The 24,699-nt window shown below is 55.1% G+C and overlaps 1 protein-coding gene across 6 annotated transcripts; it reads left to right on the forward strand.

The window, feature by feature from the left end:
• The first annotated feature begins 474 nt into the window (after nucleotides 1-474).
• On the forward strand, nucleotides 475-14,282 carry CCR7 (C-C motif chemokine receptor 7). Of its 6 annotated transcripts, XM_045070108.1 has the most exons (4): nucleotides 494-564; nucleotides 2,420-2,658; nucleotides 7,056-7,105; nucleotides 10,017-14,282. In XM_045070108.1, exons 3-4 carry the CDS (start codon nucleotides 7,064-7,066, stop codon nucleotides 11,094-11,096), a joined length of 1,122 nt encoding a protein of 373 aa, XP_044926043.1. In that variant the 5' UTR covers nucleotides 494-564; nucleotides 2,420-2,658; nucleotides 7,056-7,063; the 3' UTR covers nucleotides 11,097-14,282. The 6 variants fall into 6 exon arrangements, with proteins under 6 accessions (XP_004764646.1, XP_044926043.1, XP_044926046.1 ...); XM_004764589.3 differs by lacking the exon at nucleotides 2,420-2,658 and having other exon boundaries at nucleotides 475-564; XM_045070107.1 differs by lacking the exon at nucleotides 494-564 and having other exon boundaries at nucleotides 575-2,658.
• Nucleotides 14,283-24,699: the final 10,417 nt, after the last annotated feature.

The raw sequence follows: 24,699 nt of genomic DNA on the forward strand, positions 1-24,699 counted from the left end.
AATTAGAAATATGTAAATGTGAGTTCTATCTCAATGAAGCTGTCCGAAACATTCTGACATCCCCCTTCTCCTCTACCTTCCATCATCTGTCAGTTCCTCCCACTGGCCAAATCTATCTGAGAAGCTGGAGGACAAAGTGGTTTGGGAAATGTAGTTTTCTGTGACACTGAATCCCTCGTTCACCTCTGATGCCCTAGCCCTGGGTATTCAGGCTCAAACATGTGTCCAATCAATAACTGGCCCAAATTCTCCTGCCTTGGGTTGGGATCCTTAACTGCTGGGCTACACAGGGGGCTTTTTCAATATAAATAACCTGATGATTCATGATCCTATGACCAGCGAGTGGGCTGTCACTGTCACCTTGTCATACCCCTTGGTTCTAGAAGGCACCGTGGGGGCCATGGTTGAGGTCGGATTGGAGGAAGGAGCTGGGGTAGGAGGGGCAGAGAAGAGGGTGGCTCCTCTCAGAACTTAAAAGCACTTCCTCCCCAGACAGTGGGAGCTCAAGACCCGGCACAGCCTTCCTGTGTGGTTTCAGCTGCCCAGAGAGTGTCATGGACCTGGGTGAGTGAGCCTCCCCATGTGGGAAAGAGCAGCACGGGGTCACTCTGACATCCAGCCTGACCCTGTGGAATGGAGGGGGAGGAGGGGGATGGAAAGCACAGGGGAGCCTCGCAACTAATCAGGGTCTGTCCTGGTGCGAATCAGCCACCCTGTTCTCCCAGGCACAACAGATACACCTTTCAGAGCTGGGGAAAGGGGTGACCACTGGCACCAGGAAAGACAGGGGGGAGGTGGGGGTGGTGAGGTGATGTCTTTCTAGAACAGTAAGGACTGGAAAAGGCTGCAGGGCTGGGGTTGGTGGTGATCTGGATGATCCCTGTCTTCATCTCAGCTTGGGGTGATGGGTGAGGCTCCCTGGGACCTGTTTCATCAGGGGAAAAGTCCTCAGAGGGCTCCAGGCCCTCCACTCCTCGCCCTTTGTCTGCTTTTTACCTTTCTCGCCTGCTAAGCAGGGATCAGAAGCTCCGTGCTCTTAGGAGCAAAGGGAAGGTTAGAGTATGCAGTACGGGGTAGGACAAACGCAAGCAGGCTCCACATCCCTCCGGCTCGGCTCCCGCCGCGTGCAGGTTAAAGGCTGGGTGGGCAACAGGAAACGGGACAACAGTGGGGCATTCAGCCTGGAGAAGTCATAGCCCACTTCACGTTTTCTGCCCTGGCCGATGACTCATCCCTTTAAAAAGCCTGTCCTCTGATCGAAACTTGGTCTTAATGAGAGGGATTACAAAAGAAGCTCTGAGAGGGTTGTGAGGGGTACGGGGTACGTCCAGCTCCAGACACCCCATGTGTAAATCTCGGCTATGAAGTCAGACCTGGCTGAGGCTACAGAGGCCAAGTTCCTGGATGGTTCATTCTCACCAGCAAGCGAAGCACCACGGCAGCCTCAAAGCCGCAAGAGGTTGCCTTTAAAAAGTGAAGGTTCACTGGTGCGCCCTGTGCTGTCCTCACACTCCTCCCACCACACCACAGCCTCTTGCCTTTACTCTGCCTACCCCCGCCCCTGGCCTACCCAGAACCCCAGGTGGACCCAGCAATCCGCTGGAAATGGGTTAAAGTAGCCGCCTGACCTACCACTGGAATGCCTGACAGGTGGGACCAGATCCTTGCATCTCGATCTCAGAGGCTTTGGGGGGATGAGCAGAAAGTTTTTGGAATGAATGAATGAATGAATGAATGACATCAACAACTCTGAGTTGATTTCAGTTTTTAAAAATCTCTTCCGACATTCTCTCCTCCCAGCAGCCTGTTCCCCAATCCCACTCCCCAGACCCCCACCCCCCACCACTTACCACAGTCACAGAACGCAGGCCATCGCCCACTGAGGACTGGTTCCTGACTCTCTGTGGGACCTCCGTGAGGGAGACCTCTATGACCTCTGTGCGTCCCCGTGGGGTGCTGGGAAATGTTGGGAAACCTTCTTCCCTGGAGCGGTAGGGGCGCTGATTGGTAGTTCTTGCCAATTTCCTTAGTGTAAATTCTCCCGCCACAGTTGATTTCAAGTGTCAGACCAATTCAAGGCCTGAAATGACTGAACAGAGAGTCAGGGAGGGCCATGCACCCTGGCTCCACGGGCCTCTGAGAACCAACTCTGGGCCACCACTGAGGGTCTTCCCCCAGACCTGGGTTTGGGGTGCTAGCCTCACAGACTTTGATGCGGGGAGGGGGGGCAACCTCTGGTTTGGGAGAAAGGGATGTTCTCGCCCGCTTCACTCAACCCGAGAGAGAGAGCCCCAACGGCCAAGCCTGAAATACTGGTAGGAAGGGAAGCCACTGAGGGAAGCTTTGCTCAGAACAGACTCGGGGCCGTTGGTGGGGCGGATGAGCCATGAACGATCTGTTTTTCTCTCCGTCTGCCCAGGAGGGAGCAAGAGGTGGGTGAAGAGGCAGAGTTTCTGTTACACAAAATGAAAACACCAAAGCTGAAGCTGGGCTGAGCTGGTCTCTTTCATGATTTGAATGAGCAGCCCCAGGCACCCTCCCACCTTTGAGAGAGGAGTCTTAAGACCTCAGAATTCTCCAAAAACAGAGAAAAGAAAAAAATGAGCCTGTGAGAGACTTATGTGTCATAGCTTGGTCTGAAATGGCGGCAGAGGGAAGGTAAAAGAATGCTGAGCCAAAGCCTCCTGGCCTGGGAGCATGGCTGGGAAGGCGGGGAGCACTGCAGCCTCTGGGAGCTGTTGGGAAAAACCTCTCCTCTTTGGTACCTTCTTCCAGTCACTTCTCATTGATGGGGAAATTCGGTCATGACCAGTCTTGTGGGAAGAGAGTCACACAGAGGCATAAGCCACTGAGACGGGGCGGGGGAGACATAGTGCTGATGGGGTCTCCGTGAGGCACGTGTGAAGCTCCAAAGAAAAGCGGTGACCATGGAACATGGGTCGGAAGAGCACTCAAGTTAGGTTTTGAAAGGCGTGTCCGAGCTTTCAAACCAGACAAGGAGGAACAAGGGAGGCGGGTGGTGGCAGGGAGAGCAGCCTCAATTTCCATCAGGAGCCAACAAAGCAAATGAGGGAAGGGACGTAAGACGGTGTACGTGGAGGGGAGCAGAGTGAAGCAGAGGAGGCAAGCCCCACCGAAAGTCATCCAAGTGCAAATCCAATGTAGCCGAGCAGAACATCCCGGGGGGCTCAGCCTGTGGACTCCCTGTCAGTCAGCTCCGACCAAAGCTAACAGAAACAAGGTAGGAGCACGTGGAAGGAGGTGTGAAGAACGTGGCCACGCCAAGGAGGAAGGTAAGAAGGGAGGCAAGAGGCACAGGAAGAACCAGTCTTCAAGATTTTGTGTGGCCTTGCTGAGGGGTTGTCCTGAAAGCAATAGGGAGCCAGCGAAGATTTTTCTTTTTCAAGTCAGGTGAGTTAAGGGATGTGGGCTGCCTTGCAGAAGGAACTCTGAAAGTCTGATGTCAGGACAGAGGTGGGGTCAGCTCTGAGATGTTAGGGGACAGGAGCAACAGAGCTAGATGACCCACAGGATGTGGGAAAGTGAGGACTCTCATCACGCTCCATGGAGGTCTCTAGACATAGAGAACTCAAGAGAAATGTAAGGTGACACAGGTAGTGAGAGTTCCAATCAAATCTCAGAGCCATCTCTTAGCAGCTGTGTGACACCAGGCGAGTGGCTTAACCTCTCTGGGCCACTGTTTTTTGGAATAGCATGAGAATCACAAGGCATCGTTCATAGGATCTTATGAGGGAGAGATACAGAAAGACTAAGAAGCAACATAAAGATGGCTTAGGAGTGTGGTTTCTGGAAACTGGAGGACTCAAAGCCCAGCTCCATTATTAGCCAACCGTGTGACTCTGGGAAATTTGCTAATCTCCCTGTGCTTCAGTTTCCTCAGTCTTAGATGGGAATTATAGTAGTACCTACCTACCATGATGACAGCGATCGTACATGGAACGATTTGGTGCATAGTGAGAGCTCAGCGAATTTGAATTCTATCACTGGGTAAAGAAGGTGATATCATAGGGACTGCAAGGTTCCCCTAGCTGTCCTACCTCCCTGCCTGTTGTCGGAAAGGGGAGCCCCCAGGCTTCTCACCTTCCCTCCTTACCCCTTCCCGGCGTCTTCCCTCCTCCTCTCTTCTGCCTCCCCTAAAAAAGTTGTGTTGGCAGGTGAGGAATTCCAGAGAGGAAAAAGTTGGGATGGCTTTGGGGGGCAGCTAAATGGATAGCCATGATTCTCTAGAGGGTCTGGAAAATGTGGGAATGAAAATTAGGGACTTGGAAGAGCAACAAACCAGCAATCCCTCCAGCCAGACAGGAAAGCAGTTTTCCTTGCTGGGGGCTCAGGTTGGAGTTCTAGGGAATTTTCTTCTCATTATGATTATTACTAGAAACCCAAGAACTCAGAAAATACCCAACATATAAGTCATCCACGTCTCAACCCCTAAGATTCCCAACTTCAGTGGCCTCACCCAAGCTGCTGCCCAAGGCTTGTTGCTTTATGACTCTGTAACAGACAGAAATGATCTGACTCATGGCCACTGACCAGGCTCCTGCCACACACCAGAGTTCCCCTAAATTCCCATTTGGTTACCTTTCTTGAAAACAGCCTGTTTTGTTTCTACGGATCCTTGTTCATCCACCATTTCCAATACACCTGGAATGAGAAATCATGTACACACGCACACATAACCTAGTCTCACCCCCTTTCCCCTCCCCACCACCAGGGGCAAAGGAATGGGACAGGGCCCCCGGGGAAGGGGTTGATGGAGTGAAATAGAAACAGTTCTTACTCTTTGTATCTACCCGTTGTGACTTATCAAAACTTTGAGGTTTCTCAGTTCTCACTGACAGTCAAAGTGGGCTTTCTCTAGAGTAACGAAAGATTTGTGCCTGTTTAAAGAAACCTCGAGCACTTCACACCAAGATGAGTCAGTGGAGAATGGGCGGTGCGTTGGACCCTGACAAAAGTGTGTTGAAGATAGAGATGTGGGCTTGAGGGAGGCCTCCCATGGTAATTCGGCGAGGAAGGGGGATGGGAGGGGGAGCTAGGACGTGGCACAGTCCTCTATTCCTACCTAGGACTGCAGATACTCAGGGGCAAGCTGGGGGCAATGGGACAGTGTGTGCCTGTCCTCAGAAAGAGAAGACATAGCCAGGAAGGCAGGTGCAGGAAGACAGTGAGGGGCTTGACTGCCATACTAAGCTTCAGGGCTTTCCTCTGCAGGGCTGGAGGGAGAGGTCCTCAGGATTTAGGAGGCCTGGTGGGGGGTTGGCCTCAGAGCGCTGCCTTAGAAAGACGGGTCTAGCAGTAGTGTGCAATATAACTTGCTTGAGGTGGGAAAACTATGTATTTATTTCTGTGGCTTGAGGCTCTTCCTCCTTGGCCCAGGAACCCCCCCACAAGCCCAGAATCCCCTGCCTTCGGCACTCCACCTGGAGCGTGCAGTAAATTGGGTGTCGTGCAGAGAGATTTCCAGCAGGTGGCGCTGTAGCCAAGGACAGAGAATCCCTGGCAATCCGCTCCCTCCTGAGAAGCAGAACCCCTTGCTTTCAGGAAGAGGGTCCCCAGCTTCCAGAAGGTGCCTGAAGCGGAGGCCCAAGCATTTCCCTGTCCCTGATGAGACAGGAGGTGTGACCGGCCTGCAAGTCCTGCCTTGGCATTCATCTGTGGCGTCCTAGTTACTGATTGTGCGGTGGGCCAGGCCCTGGCTGGGAGGCTGAGGGTCAGGTTCCTGGGAAGGGGCTACAAAGGTCAGAAAGCACAACTCCTGTCCTCTGGGTACTCCCAGAGGTTAGGTGAGATAAGACTGCTACATAAATTACCCCGTGCCCTGTCCTCCCTGCTCAGCCCTCAGAGGAAATAAGTTCCCACTCCAGCCCTCACCTCAGCCACAAAGCAGAACTGAGTGGCCAAGGCCCCATCGTCTGTTGGCAGCTCACCTGGGGTCTCAACCCGCTGCTCAGACTCCAGAGAGCCTCCTGACTTCCAGAATGTACCCAGGTTCTGACCCTGCTCTGCGCAGGCCGGGCAGTGTCTTCCCTTTTCCCACATCTCGTGAGGCCCAGATTAGAAACAAGTTAAAGAGCAAACATACCCACACACATTTCAGTCAAGCAAAAAAAGTAGTTACCTCAGAGAATAGTCTCTGTCGTACCATACCGTCCTAGGACTGCGCGCTCTCCCCTGGAAGAAGGAGAAGCTGGGGCATTCATTCACTCACTCACTCACTCACTCGTTTATTCACTCATCAACCCACAGTTCCTGGATGCCTTCTTCATTCCGGGCCTGCACTGGGTGAAAGGGAAGAGGTCCCTGCTCCACCGACAGGCTGAGGGAGTAGGCCAAGGAAACCACAAGTTGGCCTTAATGAATGTCAGTTGAATGAGGGGTTGTGAGGAGCAGATGGGTCCCCGAAGCTCTTTCCTGTCCTTGAGATGCCAGGAAATAACCTCACTCCTCCACCTAGCCCTGTGGCATCAGCCTGTCTCCTCAGCTGGCCTCCCCCAGAGGACATTCGGGCTGCAGATGGTGTTGCCCACTCACCCGGATGCAGGAAAGATGCTCCCCAATGGTTACTGGCAAGGAGCAGTGCAGGACACACACACACACACACACACACACACACACACACACACACACACAGTTACCATCACCCCCTCCCTCAAGGCCTTGCTTCCCACACAACCAGGGGTGGGAGGAGCCACTCAAACCCAGGAGTCAGGGTCAGGTGAAACTCAGCCTTGAGGGGCAGTGCAGGCCAGGGCGAGCTTTCCAACTCCAGAAGATGCTCTGAAGAGCCAGGAAGGGGGTGGGGAGCAGGGGCTGCCATGCATTCTGATCCCACTAAGAGGAGGTGAGGGCCGGCAAGGCTGGGCAGCCAGCCAGGTGCTTCAAGGCACAATCTGGTTCTGATGTTCCAGGCAAACGAGGTGCCTGGGGCTTGTGAGGAAAGTTCCCAACAGGGCCCCCACCCCTCCCTGAGGCTTTCTTTCCTAACAAAGAGCTGCCCCTGCCAAGCAGTAACTTTCTCACCTTGTGTCCTGCAGGGAAACCAATGAAAAGCCTGCTGGTGGTGGCTCTCCTTGTCATTTTCCAGGTGAGATCTGCGCCCAACCAAAGCTCTATTCCCTCCCACTTACCCCTTCCCCAAGCCCACCCCTTCCCACCCCCAGAATCCTGGTGGTGGAGGAGGGGGGCACTAGCTGTAAAGAAAGAGACCCAGACACAAACCCACCCTCTGTTCCTTAAGCCGGTGGCTGCCCCTCTCCATCTGCTGAGTGACCCTACAAGCTACACGTGGTCTCCGAATGTCCTGGATGCCGCTTAAAATGAAAACACAGGGGAAATAAAATACCACCTTCTCCCGCACCGCACTTGCACCGTCCCCATTCAGAATACAGAAATGCGGGCTCCGTCTGAGTCTGTCGAGGGGAACGGCACAAAACAACGGCTGTGAGTTTCCTGGAGTCTGTGCATGTGTGTGCACAGCCGTGCGTGCAAAACTTCATACATGAGCCGAGAGAACATGTGGTCTGGAGGCCTCATTACGATCCTATTACCCCAAAGCTGTCTCCCGCCCCCGGTGTCCAGCCAAAGCCTCTCCTGGAGGCCCCAGACCCTTCTATGAAATAAAGAGGCCCATCTGAGCCCCACTTAGTGGGGAGGGAAGAAAGCATGGGGCCCGGGACACTGGGGGTAGGGGAGTGTATACTTTATAGGTCCCCAAACTCTGCAGGAGCCAAGTCCCCCAATTTACACTGTTCTGCTTCTCAGTCCCAGAAATGCAGACAGGAAAGCTGGCCCCACCGAGCCCTGGAGTTAGAAGAAACTGTAACTCATAATCTACTCTCTTCCATTGGTTGGGGGTGGGAGCTCTCTGGAGGGGGAGGGGGAGGCCAAGTCCAAAGCTGGAGAGGCAGGCCTTCAGAATTTGGCTTTTCCCCAAGTCTGGAGGCCAGAGGGGCAGCTTTCCAGGAGCTCCAGCCAGAGGCAGGCCCCAAGCTGGGCACTGTTCCCAAAACCCCATCCCAGAGGCCCCCCGGAGCTTGGGCCACAGCCCACAGCCTGGCCCCCTTCCCCATCACCACTCCCTCCCCTCTTTTTTCCTGCTTCAGTACTTGGGAGGGGCTATATTGCTAGAAGGGGAGAATGGAAGATTGGGGAGGGGATGAAGGACAGCTAGGGTTCATTCTTCTCTTTACTTAGGGGAATGGGGGTGGCTCAGACGGGGCAGGATGTGGTGGGGCTGTGGGCTGCAGAGGCATCGTGCCTAGTGGCCCAGAGTCCGGAAGTAGTAAAGGGTGGAAAAAGAGGGCAGGTCATGCTGGTGGGGAGCACTCTTCACAAAGGCTGGGTATACCCCCCTGATGTCCGGGGACCCCACACTTGTAACCCTGGGACTTACCATGGGTTAAGGCTGAGAGCAGCCAGCCTCTTCAGGACCCCCAAGCTGCAGTCGTGCCCAGATGAGGGGAAAGGTGGGTGCCGCTAACTTTTCTCAAGATAGCAGTGCCCAAAGGAAAGTCTCTTGGATATTCTTTTGTCCTCGTTTTGTGACAGTGATAAATTCAGGATTTGGAAGTGAGAAAGACAAGAGACAGGATGTGGGAAAGAGACCGGGTTCCACTCCGGCTATGTGACCTTGAACGAAGTTCTCTAAAAGCCTCCCTTTCCTCATCTCTAAAGTCCCTCCAGCTCCCCAGGTGCATGAAAACCCATCACTGTGAGCTGCCCAGAGCCCAGGTCCTAGAGGAGGGGCCATGAGCTTCCCCAGGCAGCCCCGAAGCCCAGCTGCCAGCCTACAGAGGCTCAGCTGTCCCTGTGTACAGGGGTGCAGGGGCGCATGCCCTCCTTCATTGATAAAATCACAGCAGGTTGCCTGATACTTCAGCTTGCCTTACAAACGGGCTTAAAAAAAAAAAAAAAGGCCCTGAGCCACTGAGCCCGGCTGATTGGGATCTGCCAGAAGAGACTGGGAGGAAGAGAGAGACAGAGAGGTAGGGGAAGAGAGTGGGAGCCCAGAAGGAGAGTAGGAGACAACGGAGCCCCATGCTCTTCCTGGGCATGCAGGGAGGACTCCATCACAGCTGAGGAGGCAGTGGCCCAGCAGGGCACCCTCCACCCCATCATAGCTGTACAGTTCAGTGCCCTTGGGCACATGTTGCCGGAGCCCCAGCTGCGTGCAGGGCACCGTACCTCAGGGCCCTGGGATCCATAGAATTTTGCAAGTCACTCATCACCCAGGGTCACAGCAGCTTGCCCCAAACCAGGGTTTTGAGGCTTCTTAACAGAGTATCTGCCTTCTGGCTCCAAGCCCTCCTCAACCTGAACCCCGACATGGATTTCCCCCTCAAAAGCTGAAGTACTTTGCAGGATCCCTGGAAAACTCTTTCTAGCAGATTCTAAAAGGAGGCTCAAGATGAAAGACACACATCCCTCCTCTTCTGGAGTTTCTAGGCGCCAGAACCGAGGTTAAGCACCTCACCCCAGCCACAGAGGGAGATTATAGTCGTTTCCATCTCACCGATGAGGAAACTGAGCCTCAGAGATAAAGTGTGTTTATGTGGCCCGAGGCTCATGGGACCTCAAAGCCCAGATGATTTCCAGTCCACCCTCAGGGCACATAATGCCAAGCCTCTCTGAGTTGGTGAGAACAGACCCTTGCTACTTACTAGAAGTGCAGAATCTCAGATCCCAGCTTATCTAATCAGGACATGCATTTTGACAAGATCGCCAGGTAATTCATGTGCATGTTAAATTTTGGGAAGCACCAGTTTTAAGCCTGGGAACCACCTGGGAAGTTTAGGAAAACAGATCCCAGGGCTCCGCCCCCATAGATTCCAGGTTCATAGGTCCCAGATGGGGCCCAAGAATTCGCAGGCTTTGTGGGTGATGCCCCTAATGGGGACCACTTGCTCTGGGCAATCCCGGGGCCTCAAGGTGAGCTGAGTTGAGCTGGATCCCACTTGGCTAAGCTGGATGACGTTGCCCTGTTCCCTCCCCCGCAGGTGTGCCTGTGCCAAGATGAGGTCACAGATGATTACATCGGAGACAATACCACGGTGGACTACACTCTCTACGAGTCTGTATGCTTCAAGAAAGACGTGCGGAACTTTAAAGCCTGGTTCCTGCCGCTCATGTACACCATCATTTGCTTCATGGGCCTGCTGGGCAATGGGCTGGTCGTACTGACCTACATCTATTTCAAGAGGCTCAAGACCATGACCGACACCTATCTGCTCAACCTGGCCATGGCCGACATCCTCTTCCTCCTGACCCTTCCCTTCTGGGCCTACAGCGCAGCCAAGTCCTGGATCTTTGGTGTGAACTTTTGCAAGATCATCTTCGGCATCTACAAGATAAGCTTCTTCAGCGGCATGCTGCTGCTTCTTTGCATCAGCATTGACCGCTACGTGGCCATTGTCCAGGCCGTCTCGGCCCACCGCCACCGTGCCCGGGTTCTCCTCATCAGCAAGCTGTCCTGCGTGGGCATCTGGATGCTGGCCATGGTGCTGTCCACCCCAGAGCTGCTGTATAGCGGCCTCCAGAAAAGCAGCAGCGAGCAAGCCCTGCGGTGCTCCCTTGTCACCGAGCACGTGGAAGACCTGATCACCATCCAGGTGGCCCAGATGGTGGTGGGCTTTCTGATCCCTCTGGGGGCCATGAGCTTCTGCTACCTCGTCATCATCCGCACCCTGCTCCAGGCCCGCAACTTCGAGCGCAACAAGGCCATCAAGGTCATCATCGCTGTGGTCGTGGTCTTCATCGCCTTCCAGCTGCCCTACAATGGGGTGGTCCTGGCCCAGACGGTGGCCAACTTCAACATCACGGGCAGCGGCAGCTGCGAGCTCAGTAAGCAGCTCAACATTGCCTATGACGTCACCTATAGCCTGGCCTGCGTCCGCTGCTGTGTCAACCCTTTCTTGTATGCCTTCATTGGTGTCAAGTTCAGGAATGACCTCTTCAAGCTCTTCAAGGACTTGGGCTGCCTGAGCCAGGAACGGCTCCGCCAGTGGTCTTCCTGCCGCCACACCCGGCGCTCCTCCATGAGTGTGGAGGCTGAGACCACCACCACCTTCTCCCCGTAGGTGGCGCTCCACTCGGACGAGAGGGACCTCTCCCAGGGCCCCCGGACGGGCAGCAGGAGACTCGGGCTCCAAAAGCTGCAGAGGGAAAGGCAGTCCTGGCCGTGAAGCTCTGTCTCATGGGGAGAGGACGTGCAGCAGCCCGGACCCCTGGCCCTAGCTACCTCCACCCAGGTTCCAAAGCGCTGTGACCGATAAGCTGCGCCAAATCCTGCGACACTCCAAAACCAAGGCTGCTGTCCTCCAGACCAAGAATCAAGAGTGGAAGTGGGGAAATAGTCTGCACTTGGAGTGAAGGGAGAGTTGGTGACAGGTGGACCGGAGAAGGACGCACGGCAAGTCCTCTGAATGAAACTCCTTCTGACCCAGGAAGACATCCTCCCTGAGAGTCGAGGGCTGAGGCAAGGTCTTCCAGAAAACAAGGCTTTGTCTCTGGGACCTGAGATGGTGGGGAGACGTCTCGGCTTGGCAGGGAAAGGGGATGCCAGCGGGTCAAAATCTCTGCATTCCTCCCTCCGTCTCTTTCTCACTGTCATCTGAGCCACCAAGGAATGGCAGGCTCCAGACCTCCCTGAAACCACACTTGCCCAGTGCCCGCCACCTCTCCTCAGGCTGCTGCCTGCCCAGGCTCTCCTCAGGGAGGGGCGTGGTGTTTCCTGCGGGCCAAGCCAGTGGCCTCTGCCCGGCCAAAACCACGCTCCCGGCCAGGACTCTGGGGCACAGATGACGTGCGGCAAGCCCCTCTCGGGTGGGTCTCAGCTCTGCTCCGAAGGAAGACAGGGCAGGCAGAGAGGTTAGGGACCGGGATCGGGGGTGGGGGTGGGGGTGGAGGAGTGGTGACAGTATTGACTGCTGAAGGCCAGTGAGCTGCTCTTTGTTCTTAGTCATGGGGACAAAAAAAACCGCTCATCCTGGCCTGCTTTCAGTTCATTAAGACGGCGCAGTTTACTCACAGACAAATACAAGTTTTCCTTTGTGGAAACAACAGCTTTAAAAGAAAGGGGGGACATTTTCAGTAAATGGCAAATGGGTATGTCCCTGTTTTGCAAGCCCCCACTTCCCACCCGATCGCCTCCTCTTCTCTGCCCTCCCTGGGCTTCGTTTCTGAGAGATGATCAGAGCCGTGGGGTCTGCCAAGCTATGCTCTGAGCCCCTCCTGTGACACCATCCCAGGAGGCTGAAAGAGGGAGGGGGAGGGAATGCACAGGGTGCCCAACTTGCAAATGCCCTTCCAGAACTCGTGGGAGAGGACCCAAGCCTGTGCCATCAGCAGTGACCCACAGACGTGGTATGAGCTGAACTTTGGAGAGAGCCAAGCTGTCCTTAAAACGTCAACGGCTGGGAGCTCTCCGTCACCTTTAGCAACATTTACTCACTGGTCAGCTCGTCCCGTCCCTGCTCGGTCTGTAACTTAGAGCCCATAAGCCTTTGTCAGTCCCTTCAAGCTCCCCACAATGGTTCTTAGAGAAAGGGCCTCTTCCACCCCTGGGCACCCAGACTACAGCATGTTGGGTTAAGGAGGCTGGGCATGGCACCCATGTGATAGGCTGCACCCTTTGCTTGGAAGCCAAGTTCATCCACGACCCACCCTACAGACCACCGTTGTAGCAATAGCCGATGTCCAGTGACCCATCATGGAGGAGCAGGGATCAGGGAACAGTCACTGCCCACAACATAGATCCATGTCCCTGGGACCCCTGACGCCTCCCTGGAACCCTGACTCCTCCAAGCCAGAGAGGAGGTTAGCCCAAAGCTGTGATGCACGAGGAGGCATCTGAAGGGCCCAGCACAGTGACAGCTGGGGGCCTGGCAGGGGGTGAGAGGGAGGGTATACTCAGGTAAAGGTGATAGTATACATTTTCCAGAGAGCCCGCTTGGTAATGCAGCCCATTCTCTCTGATCTTCAGCACATGACCTTTGTCTCCTCCGTGGGCTGCACTGGGCACGACCTGTTGGCCAGCATGCCCTGGGGAAAAGGAAGCTGGCCCGGGTGCAGCTAGGGGGGAGTGGTGCTTGCCACAGCAGGGCTGAGCAGTAAAACATGCAGCTACAGATGTGTGTGCATGAGTGTGGGGTGTGGGGAGGACCCCAGAGTGCCTGTGGGGTCCCCGAGAAGAGCATGGAGCCCACTGGTATGTACGTCCTAATGAGGGTATGGGCAAGAAACCAATCCTCCGTTCCTGAAGGGAGGAATTCAAGGGCACACTCATGAGCCGGAAGCCAGGCCAACCGCACAAACATGCCATCTCGGCTTCAGATACATTTTTCTAAAATAACTGGACATCTCCGAGTATTTACAAAGACAACAGAACCCCAGCCATGTTAATTCCCCAAACTGCTCTATCTCAGCTCATAGCTGGCCTGGACCCTGCTCCCTTGCCCAGAGCTCTCCTGGGCCTACCCTGAACTTTGGGGGACCCCTAGGAAGAAGGAACAAACCCACTGGGGAGCCCCCCCTGCCCCAGCACCCAAGGCTTCTCTCTCCCTTTCTATCATCTGCTTCATACAGCTGCTCCCATGAACGGGTTTCATGGCCCCCAGGGCCCCCCCTCCTGTCTCTTGTAGCTTTCCCCTTCTCTCCATCCCCGTCTTCCCTGGCTGCACCCCCAGGGCCCACCTCTGCCCTTACAGCCAGAAGCACCACGCCTCAAGAATCATGGATTCACAGGACTGCAAGGGACCGCAGGGATCTGCTGGTCCACCCCAATCAGCCTCTAGATGGGGAAACCAAGGCCCAGAAGGAGGAACTAACTTGCTTAAAGAGACTTTGCAATATAAGAATACCAGATCAGCTGGCTTTGGGGGCCTGAGGGTCTGGCAGGATTATGGGAAGCGGATGGGAGAGAGCGGACCTCTGAAGCCAGGCTGACTGGGAAGCTCATCTCTGTTGCTTCCCAGCTGTGTGACCTTCAGCTGTTGCTCAACTGCTCTGAGGCTCAGATTTCTCAACTGCAAGATGGAGAGGATTTGGCAAACACGTCGCACGGCGCCTGGAATGTGGAACGTGGTGATGAGGAGCAGGGGTTCTGCGGCCAGACTGCCTGGTTTGAATCTCAGCTAAGCTCCTCGGGCTCCTTACTTAGTCTGTGTTTCGGTTTCCTAGTCTGTGTGATGGGGAAAATCATAGCACCTACCTCCTAGGACTGTTGTGAGGAGCAAATAAATTCACAGATGTCAAATGCTTAGAAATCCTTCTGGAAGTGTTGTTGATCATCATTAAGAAATGTTTAATACATGGTAGTTAAAAAAAAAAAAAGTTTCCACAAGTTTCCACCAGGAAACCAAATTCAATTCCTTAGGCCCATTTCCATCCCCCCACAACTTATAAATCAAGCTGGAGGACAGCCTGAAGATGAGTCAGTCTGCCCTTCCCACCAACTGGACGGGTACGCCAACTGAGGCTCAGAGAGCTAAATTACTCACCTGAGGTTTCTTAGGAGCTCTTGGCTGCGCTAGAACTTGAGCCCAGGCTCCCGAGCTCCAGCCAGAGGTCTTCCTGCAGATCTCCTGCGCTCCCCTGCGCTCCCCTACACATCCACCCCAGCCTATTCCATCCATGTCCCAGACCATGCAGCTCTGCTCTGGCAATCACTGTCCCTCCTGTCCTGTGGCCAGGCCCTTAAGGAGCAGCTCCCCCTCGCCCCCACGAATAGTCCCTGTCCTTGCCCCTGAGTCCAGGAGAATGAGGTACAAAGAAAAGAAATGTGGCAGCCGCTCCAAGGGAATTCAGGCAACTGATCTTTTTAAAGAAAGGATCCTCTCGAGAGTCAGATTTATTTCTGTACTGAAGGTAAATAGTTGGAGGGAGAAGAAACAAGCCTTTGGGGGCAGGGGTGGGAGTCGAGGTAAATGAGATGGGGCGTGGAGGGGAGCAAAAGGAGGGGGAAGTGGGGCAGGGGTGCATTCTAGGGGCAACCCAGCTAGGGGCCCGACTTGGAGAGTATTGTCAGTGGGTGGAACCAGTCAGGTGGGGAGAAAGGGGCTATATGAGTCTTAGACACAGGGGGGCTCATGGCCCTCTTTGCCAGGAGGGGGTTAGAAATGGCCCAGTTTCCCTGGTCTGAGCCCCTAGAAAAACCCCAGGGGGTAAAAGAGGGGGTTCTTCTCCCTGAGCTCAAAAGAACAAACCGGCAAGCCCTCCTGGCCTCCTCTCTGTGAGAGCAGATGTGTGAGAGGCACTGCAGGGAATAGAAGTCTCATCTCACACACACACACGCACACGTGCACGCGTGCACGCGCACACACACGTACGTGTGCACACACCACCCCCCAGCTCTGTCGTTTGTCTTGTCGGGGGCCTAGAAAGAGACACAGACAAGGGTTCTGCTGCAGAAAAGGCTACACAGCCCCTTGCTTGGTCAAAGCAGCTCTAGTCTGACACATCTTAACTGATCTCCTCCTAAATCAGAAATGGGGACCCATGAATGCTCCCACGGATTCGTGTGTGTGTGTGTGTGTGCGCGCGCGCGCACACGCACGTCTGCGTGGCCCAGTTCAGACTGTTCTTCCTCCCGCCTTCTCTAGAAGGATGGATATTACCTTATTTTTGTCTCTTGTTCCCCAACCCCAGGGAGTTCACTCGCTGGGTTCCTCCATGTGTCGTAGTAACCACCGCACAGGCGGCCTCTGGGTTTTCGTCTCCGTATAAACAAACACAGGCCTGCATGAGCAGGCCTTGCCGGGTTCTGGCCCTCTCCACTCCATCCTGGGGCATTAGGTCTCAAGGTCAGACATCCATCCCCTTAGCTGGAGGGCTGGGGAAGAAACACATCTTGCCCCCAACCCCTCTCATGCCTGGGTCAGAGCCTGCTCAGGGCCGCAGAGTTCATGTTTATTCCGAGTAAAGAGCTGACATTGGTAAGTTCCACGGATACCACAGATGAAATGTCCCAAATCCTTTCCCAGCATTTAAAAGGAGGTCTGGAACTGCATGCACATTTATCTTTTCTGGTTTGTGCAAACAGTACTCGAGTAACGGAAATAGGAACACGGTCGCATGCGAAGGCCAAGTGCTGCATTCTTCCCAGGCCTAGGAGGTGTTTTCTGTGGCCAAGCCAGGGGCCAGGGGTCACCCACAGTGGCACCAGCTCAGTCTCTTGCCCAGAAGCTTGGGCTTCGTCCCCGGTAGCTAACTCCCTGGACATTGCCATGTGGTCTGCACTAACACCTCTTTCTGCCACCTGCCTTCAGGGACACTCAGCTGCCAAGGCATGTGGCGGGCCACCTTGGGCCTTGGGAGTCCAGGGAAAGGGAGCAGGAAGAACAATGGGAAGCTCTAAGCCTTCAGGGGTTCAGGGAGTCACTCCTCTGCCTTTACCTTCATCTTCAGATCAGCACACAGGTCTGGACACACCTGGAAGGCTTCAGTCCCTGTCAAAGGCAGAACTTGGATTTTTGTCCAAGAGCTACACCTGCTCTGCCTTCTTCTCGGTTACCAACCCCCCCCCCCCAGCCACGTCTCCCTACCCTGTAACTCAGGGAGACTGTGGACTGCCAGGAGCTGGTGAGACTGGGAGCATCCGAGGCTGGGTGACACCAGGGCGGGAAGCTGTCGAAGAAGAGACTGCAGGAATCACAGAGCCTCAAGGTAGAAAAAACCTTGCCTAGGAGGGGAGACAGGCTCTTATTTACTGAGTGCCTGTGATGTGCCAGGGACGGTGCTGGGTATTGCACCTGCCGCTGAATTCTCAGGACAACAGGTGAAGACGTTGAGGTTTATAGGAAGTTTGTGTGACTTCCCTGAGGTGACACAGCTAGGGAGAATGACTACAACCTTACCACAATTGTATTATGTACTCCACACCATATGGAGGGATACATCTTCACTCATTTCATCCTCACACCAACTCTGCTAGAGTCCCATTTTACAGATGGGAACGGCGGCTCAGAGAGGTTAAGCAACTTCACCGTAACACACAGCTTCTCCGTGGTCAATCTACTAAGTGATTTGGGCCAGTTCTAGCTGGCCTCCAAAGCCCGTGTTCTTGCCACCCGACTGCACAAGCCAACTAAATACTCTTCATTCATTACCAAATATGCACGGAGCCCCGACTTTGTGCCAGGCATGGTGCCAACATTCTCAAAATGGACCAGCCAACATTTTGCAAGGCTGACTGGACACAAAGCTCTGACCTGGGAGGAGGGAGGATCAAATAACAAAGAAAGAGCCCCCACCCACTAGGGGGATGGGACCCCATGGCCCCACAGCAACCAGGCTTTGCTGCTTCTTAAGGGCTTGGTCTCCCCTTCTCTCCTCCAGACCCTGCTTCCCACCCAGCCCTCAGCCCTCCTTCAGAGGCCAGCTCCACAGGGCTGAACGTTCTGGGAGGAAAGTGTCTTGGCTCTGCCCCAGACATACTGGGCAATGCTGGCAAGCGGCTTTCCCTCTCTGGGCCTCCAGCTCCTTAACTGGGAGGTGGGGGAGCTGGGCCAAATGATTTCCACCATTGTTTCCAGCTCCAACATGCTGCAGTACCTCGTCTGGGTGGGGTCAGCCGGGCAGGGCTCCGCGCTCGCTGATGCCTGGAAGGGGTACGGAGTGGGTGGTGAGGGGCTGAGGAAGCTGCCCCACCCCCAGCTGTGGTTTCTGGTGGGGCCACCCTGGCAGCAGGTGGAGGGAAGTGTTTGTCAGCCTTCCAACAAAGCGCTAAAACAAAGGCCTCCCAGGGCACTATGGGAGCAGGCGGCAAAGGCGCACAAAACGCCAAAAATAAAACACACCTTCCCTTTGATAGACACCGGCAACTGCCGAGGGGCCTGGCCTGGGGGTGGTGAGGAAAAGGCTCAGATTTCATGCCCGAGAGTGCGCCCACGCCCAGTGTCACACACTGACACACACCACACAGGCAGCACACACATACACATCTACAAGTTGTACACGCTCGTATACACAGCCAGCATCACGGCCAGAGACCCGTGCGGTCCCGCGGAGCTGGCTCTCAGAAGGGCCCACGCTTGATTTAAGGCCCCGCTATCTCTGTCGTGAACTTTTTTTTTTTTTTAAAGATTTCATTTATCTATTTGACACACAGCGAGAGAGAGCACAAGCAGAGGGAGGGTGAGAGGGAGAAGCAGGCTCCCCACTGAGCAGGGATTCCCAATGCAGGGGCTCGATCCCAGGACCCTGAGGTCATGGCCTGAGCCCAAGGCAGATGCTTAACGACTGAGCCACCCGGGTGGCCCTGTCTTGAACTTTTTAATAATTTTTGAACAAGAGGCTCAGCATTTTCATTTTGCCCTGGACCTACAAGTTCTGGCCCTAATCTCGCTGGTGTGCATTCATCTGTAGGTACACTCACATTATGCTTAAGACACACACAAGCGTTTTCATACAAGAGTGCATACACTGCACACACACACACACACGTGCAAATTCGTGTACACACCCCCACATACAGCAATAGTCCCCTCCTCTCCCGTGCACACTCACTGAAGCACACACATGACCCAAAGGAATGTGACCCCCTCCCCAGCAGCCCTCAGACATCCGCAGCTCACCCACAACCTGGCGGCACGTCTGATGAGCTCAACATTGCGGGGCAGCAGAACAAAGCTCGAGGGAAGGGGCATGGGGGGAAGCAGACTCGTTTCCTCTATTCCCTAGAATCCCCAGAGCTACCGCTGGCTTCTGTCATCAAACTGAGACCAGCCGCTGGGACCAGACGAAAGGTAGAGCTTGCGAAGAGGAGGGACCCATGGGAAGGGAGCAGACCATGGAGTGGAGAGGGGAACAGACAGCTAGAATGAGAACAGTAATGGAGTCTCCAGGTCCCCCAAGAAATTTAAAAGATCTTGGACTCAGAAAAGTAATAGCCGTGTCCTCCCCCAAAAGCATGCCCACCCAACCCTGGAGAGGCAGGCAGAGGAGTCCCACCCCCTCACTGGCTACGTGGCCCCCCAGGGAATCCACTCAACTTGCCAGCCTCAGCTTCCTTTCCCTCCAAACAGGGAAAACAACGTCCACATGGAGGGCTACCAGGTGCACCCGGGGATGGCGGCCTCGCCTCTGGAATTTTCCCCGGCATTCAACACCTTGTCTCCTTGTCAGGCCTTGCAATCTGATCCTTGGTTCAGAAACTCCAGACCCCTCCTTCATGACAGATGTTCAGACGTATTTGTTTCCCATCTTTTCCTCCCTTCCTTTCCCGACCAGATGCAGACGTGACAGGTAGACACTGTCTGTCACCCGCCATCCCCTCAAGGACCTTCGGTGCCCTGAGGCCCCTTTGGATCCCGCTGCACACACACCCTCAAGCCAAGCAGGACCTCAAGGCCTTGAACCTTTTCTTCCTCTTCTACTTTCTGCCCGCAGTCCTTGCCTCCCCTGTTAAAGATTGTTCCAGGCTCTGCTACTTCCCTAAGGGCCCAATAAGCTGTCAGGTGGTACCAGACACTAAGGAGATCACCGGGAAACAAATCCGCTCCAAGCAGTGTCTCTTTCTCCCTGAGATGTAGGAACTAGCTCCCTTGACACAGAACAGGAGTTCTTTCCTTGGGTTGCAGAGTGAGCGCAACAGCCCTGACCCCATCGCAACCCATCCACACGGAGGGAGGAACAGCCTGGATTTCATCAGAATTCTGACATGGGCGCAGGTCCCTCAGATAGCCACACACACACACCCCTGGTTTACAGAGAAGGAAACTGAGGCATCCACGCATAAAATGATGGGGGAGAGGGGCCTGTGGTCTTTCTGCCATGCAGCCCCCATGAAATGAAATACAGAGCGTCCTTCCCCACCGGCCCCGGCTCTCCCACACACAGCTGGTCCCCATTCCTCAGACAGGTTGGAGGCCAGCCAGGGTAAGGGGGGTGGGGTGTGATCTGGCCACCAGGTGCCTTGACAGGGAGGAGGGGACCAAGAGAGGCATCTGGCACCCAATTCCCATTCTGTTTCACCATTTACTGTCTGTGGAGCCCTGACAACTGCCTGACCCTCCACAGCCTCGGTTTGTCCCTCTGAAGGTGGGCATGATGTTCCAGCAACTTTCCTACAACTGTTGGGAGAATTGCATTCCATGAGAGAGAGGATGCAGGAGCGCGTTGTACCAGTAGAGAGAGGTGAAAATAAAGACTTTTGTTTTGTTGGCTTGCTTAATGAAGATAGAAGAAAGGCCTCGACTTGGTGGTGACGATGGATATAAAGCCCTCTTGCCTGGACAGCACCTTGGGGGCAGCTAGCAAAGACACCCTTCCCAACACAATGACAGGAATAGTCCCTCTCTCTTGGCTGGGTACATGCCTTGACCATTTAGGGGTAATTTTTTCCCCGAGAGATGTGGGAACTCGCTCCCTTGTCCCATGAGAACAGAAATCACTTGGCTTTGGTTGCAAAGCAAGGGCAGCGACGCTGGTGAACCTGGGGCATTCCTGGGTCGTGTGGTCCTTAGCGGGTCCTTGCTGTGCCCCCTTCATGAGCACAGCTCCTTCCAGAAAGGGAAGCTCCAGTCACTAAACTTAACAGGTATAGACCAATTCCTGATTGGCTGGTCTAGCCCAGGATCTGGCATAGAATAGGTCAAAAATGTGCGTGGAAGAAATGTATGAATGGTGAATTTGGGGTCTTCCCACACCCTTGACTCATAAGTTTAAAAATCTACCCAAAATCCCCTTCTCTGCAGAGATAATGCCCAGCAGGCAGGCCCCTCTGTGGGAAAAGCCATGAGTCAAGGCTAAAGGTAAGGGGGCCCTTTCAGACGTGCCCTCCTGGAAGGGTTCCAGACAGTAAACAGATGACCTTGCCCTCTAATGCCTGCCCCCAGCCCCCACCAGCACGGGGTCCAGGCTCTGACGCAGGAGCCTCTGCAAATAGATGCCGTTTCCATGGGAACTGAAACCCCAGTTTGTTTTTCCCTCCAAGGCACTCTGTAATTTCCAGCACATTTCTGTGCAACGTCAGCATCGTAAGCTCACGGCAAGCTGCTCCTCTAAGTGTGAGTCCAGAGCAGGGCAGCTGAGCTGACCTGGAGAGATCACAAGGAGGCTCCTCTCCCAGGAGGGTCTCTAGGGACAGCGGGCGCCAGCCTCAGCCTGCCTCCCCACGGCACAGTGGTGCCCAGCCGGGGAATAGGGCCAGAGATGAGTCCTCGGACCTCCCCTGGGAGGCCGGATGGGGGGTGGGGGTGGACAGGGGCTCATTTCCAGTAAGAAGTAGGAGGGAGGCACAAGGTCTCAGTCTGGCAGCCTGGGCCCCAGCGATGGGTAACAGATGATTTCTGGCTGCAGGGGGAGGGGAGGCTGTGTTCTCCACGCTGGATCATCACCCTCTATTGTCTGAGCCTCTTGAGTGGAGGACAGGGGAGCTGGAGGGCAGTGGTGATCTTAAAGGCCAGGATGAGAAGTATATTGTGGGGGTGGGGGTGGCTTGCCTGAAGATGGTCTGCTCTCTGTCCTCAGGGCCATTCGGGCTGAGGGCTTGGGTGACAGGTCCTTCCCCAAGTTGAGCCCTGAGATGACGGGAATGTGGGAAAGATCCAGAGCTGAAAGACCCAGATAACCCCGCCTGGGTTTATGGCCCAGGCAGGCTTAGCTGGCTCTGCTTCCTAGCACCCCCACCACCACCCAAAAGGGCAACAGGTGCATGGCCCAGGGGCCCCAGAAGGGGAGTGTGAGGACAGGGCAGGAGTTTGGATGCCTTTGAACTAGGTCCTTGACCTCACTCTCTCTCTTTCTGAGCGCCCTCAGCAGCATAACAATAACGCCCACTCCTGCCCCTTCCAAGGGCGTTGTGGGCGAGGTGAGGAAGCTGATGTGAAAGTGCTCCGTGCTCTCTTTGCTCCCGTTGTTATTACCTGTGGGGGGAGCTCCACACCACCCTGCTTCAACCCCAGAGCTCTCTACCCTGCCCACCCCTCCTGCGGAGCCCTGGCCACAAAACAGGGTGACTGCCTGCCCACCCGCCACCGGCCCAGTTCCCCGATTACTCAGCACGGTCACCCACATAGGCTTCAACCCTAGGCAGGCGGCGGAGGCCCCAAGGAAAGGGGGAAGGATGCTGAAAAGGAATCAGGATGTGGCAGGCGTGTCCTCTCCCCAGACGGGCAGCCATGCCGCTGCTTTCTGGAGACCCCATAGCCTGGAGCGCCCCTGACCCCAGCCTCCCCCTCCTGCCCTCACACGTCAGCACTTGGAGGCCACGGCCGCTCATGCCCCCTCCGCACGGCACCGTGTGGTTAACGACAACAGTCAAACCACTGACCTGATTTTCTGCAAAAAGAAAAAGATAATCAGACACTTCCACGTGGGTGGTGATGTACACACGCACGCGCACACACTCACACACACACACAGTGGAAACTTTCTCTGTCTCCTTGACAGGAACCCAGACCCGAGAGAGAAAGGGAGAGTCCGAAGTCTGTGTACCCGGAGCTTCCTGGAGTACAAAGCTCAGTGTGTACCTGCTGCGAGAGGCCTAAGTTCCCTGAGCCCTCCCACATGAGCACGGCGTGTCTGGCTGGATTCACTGGCGGGACACATTGCCTCCAACGTGATCTGAGATTCGGGGAGGTATGGGCTCTTCTGCCAGGACACGAAGCTCAGGCAGGGTGGGGGAGGGGTATGTGCCATGGCCCCCATGGATCCCCAGCTCTGGCACCATGTTGGGACCCAACAAAGGGATTAACAAGATCCCCCAACCCCAAAAGGGGGTATAGAGCCCCAGTCAGTCGTCACGGACCTAGGGCCCAGAGATCCCAGCCTCCCCTTCTGCCCAGCCCCCTACCCCAGAGAGGTTCTGAGTGGAAATACTTGTCAAAGAAGATAATGTTTCCATCCCTGCACTCTCTCTAAACCCAGCATCCCAAGGACCCAAACAAAAAATATCTTGGGGCCAGATTCTGCCACTTAGAAGTGCTGAAGTCTCCTCACAGTAAGTTCTCAGGGCTGGGTCACTTACTATTCTGAATCAACCATTCGAGGGCAGCTGCCTTCCCCTGCCTGCCTGGAATGGCACCCAGGGGAGCCGCTGAGTGGGTGAGCTCAGCACTTTGGCCACCCACTACCATGTGGTCTTAGAGACAGACAGTGTCAGAGGAGAAAGGACACCAGAGGTCACCGGTCAGCACCATAAGGACATCCTTCGGGCCTGGAGAGGCCCCAGCACCCTACTCGCTGTTATCTACCCTTACCACTTCAACGTGATCCTGAACCAGCAACACCAGCACCACCTGGGAGCGGATAGGGAATGCAGATGCTCAGGCCCAGACCTTTGGAACCAAAATCTGCATTTTGACAATATCCCCCCTGGACGTCCCAGCCCAGGCCCAGGCCTCCTAGGAGTTGCTTTCTGCCCAAAAGAGGCTGCAGCCAGCCTACCTCAGTCACCACTGCCTTCTTTCCCTGGAGAAAAGAGTCCGCCAAGGAAGAGTAGGTGTAACCTCAGAGGGTCCTAGCTGCCTGCGTTGAAGGTGGACAGGAGAAACTCCACGGCCCATCCTGCCTCTCAGCTCAGCTCTCTCTCCACCTTCCAGACTCAGCCCTTCTGGAAGCATGGAGCGGTGGTGGGCCGTGGGCCACATGCCAGGTCTCATAAGGTCTGAGCAAACCCCTGAAGTTCTAGCTCACTCACTCTCTAGCCGTCGACGGTCACAAAGGTGATCCAGCGCTCCAGCTGTGCCTACCCCTGACCTTTGGCATGTGTCCCCCAGTTAGCCCTATTCCGGACCCCCTTGGTTGGCTCCTGAAGCCCAGACAAGAGCCAAAACTCAGGCCTCCTGCTTCCTGCAGGCAATCAGCCCTCCAGCTGAGCTCCAGGCGGCTTCCGGGAGGGGAGTTCGGTGGGTAAGAAGGCCGTTTGGCTGAACCGGAAGGTCCTTAACTGCTATGGAGGCCCCGAGGATGTGAATATCATCGATTCCTTTATTGCCAACTAACATCTTCATGGGAATTAGCTGCTGGCAGAGGTGGGATGAGACATCTAGCCTGTGACGTGTTAGGAGACCTGGTCTCAGGATGGGGAAAGCACAGGGCCAGCTCATTCCCTGCCTCGTGCCCTCCTCCAGCCAGCCACATCCTGCTAGGGCAAAGGATGGCAGTCTCCACCCAGAGGTCCGTGCCCCTCTCTCCTGACATGGGATTTCAAGGGGTTGTGTGAGGAGGGGAGCTGCCCCTCTCTCCCCACATGTCTCCTGCCTCATTGCTTTGCCTTCAAGGCAGCCATCAGATTGCCCAGAATGCAAGGAAGGGAGGGAAACTGATATTGAAGGGGTTCCTGATATCTGTTGGTCACCACGCTGACCTCGGAAGCACGAGCTCATGGGGTTCTCACAACACCGCGAGCAGGTGCTGTTATATTCTCATTTTACAGTCAAGGAAGCTGAGGCAGGAGGCAGTTAATAATGTGCACAAGGTCACCCAGCTGATTGGTGGCAAAGCCAGGATGAGAACCAAGCTCCGTCTGACTCCCCCACTCCCTGCCAGGTCCAGCCAGGCGGGGTCCTGAGTACGTGCGCGCTCACCCTGAGACCAGCCAAAGCGGGCAGCAGGTCCAAAAGGGCCCTCCTCATGGATTTTGGACTAAAACTGGCAAAATGAACCTCCACCCGGAAGCCCCCTCCCCACTTTAACACTATTCCTGGAGAGAGTTTACAAAAGGAGAGAGAGATGGCGGCT

The sequence above is a fragment of the Mustela putorius genome, unplaced genomic scaffold (genome assembly GCF_011764305.1).
Source record: "Mustela putorius furo isolate JIRA1106 unplaced genomic scaffold, ASM1176430v1.1 tig00003962_pilon_pilon_pilon, whole genome shotgun sequence".
Taxonomy (NCBI): Eukaryota; Metazoa; Chordata; class Mammalia; order Carnivora; family Mustelidae; genus Mustela; species Mustela putorius.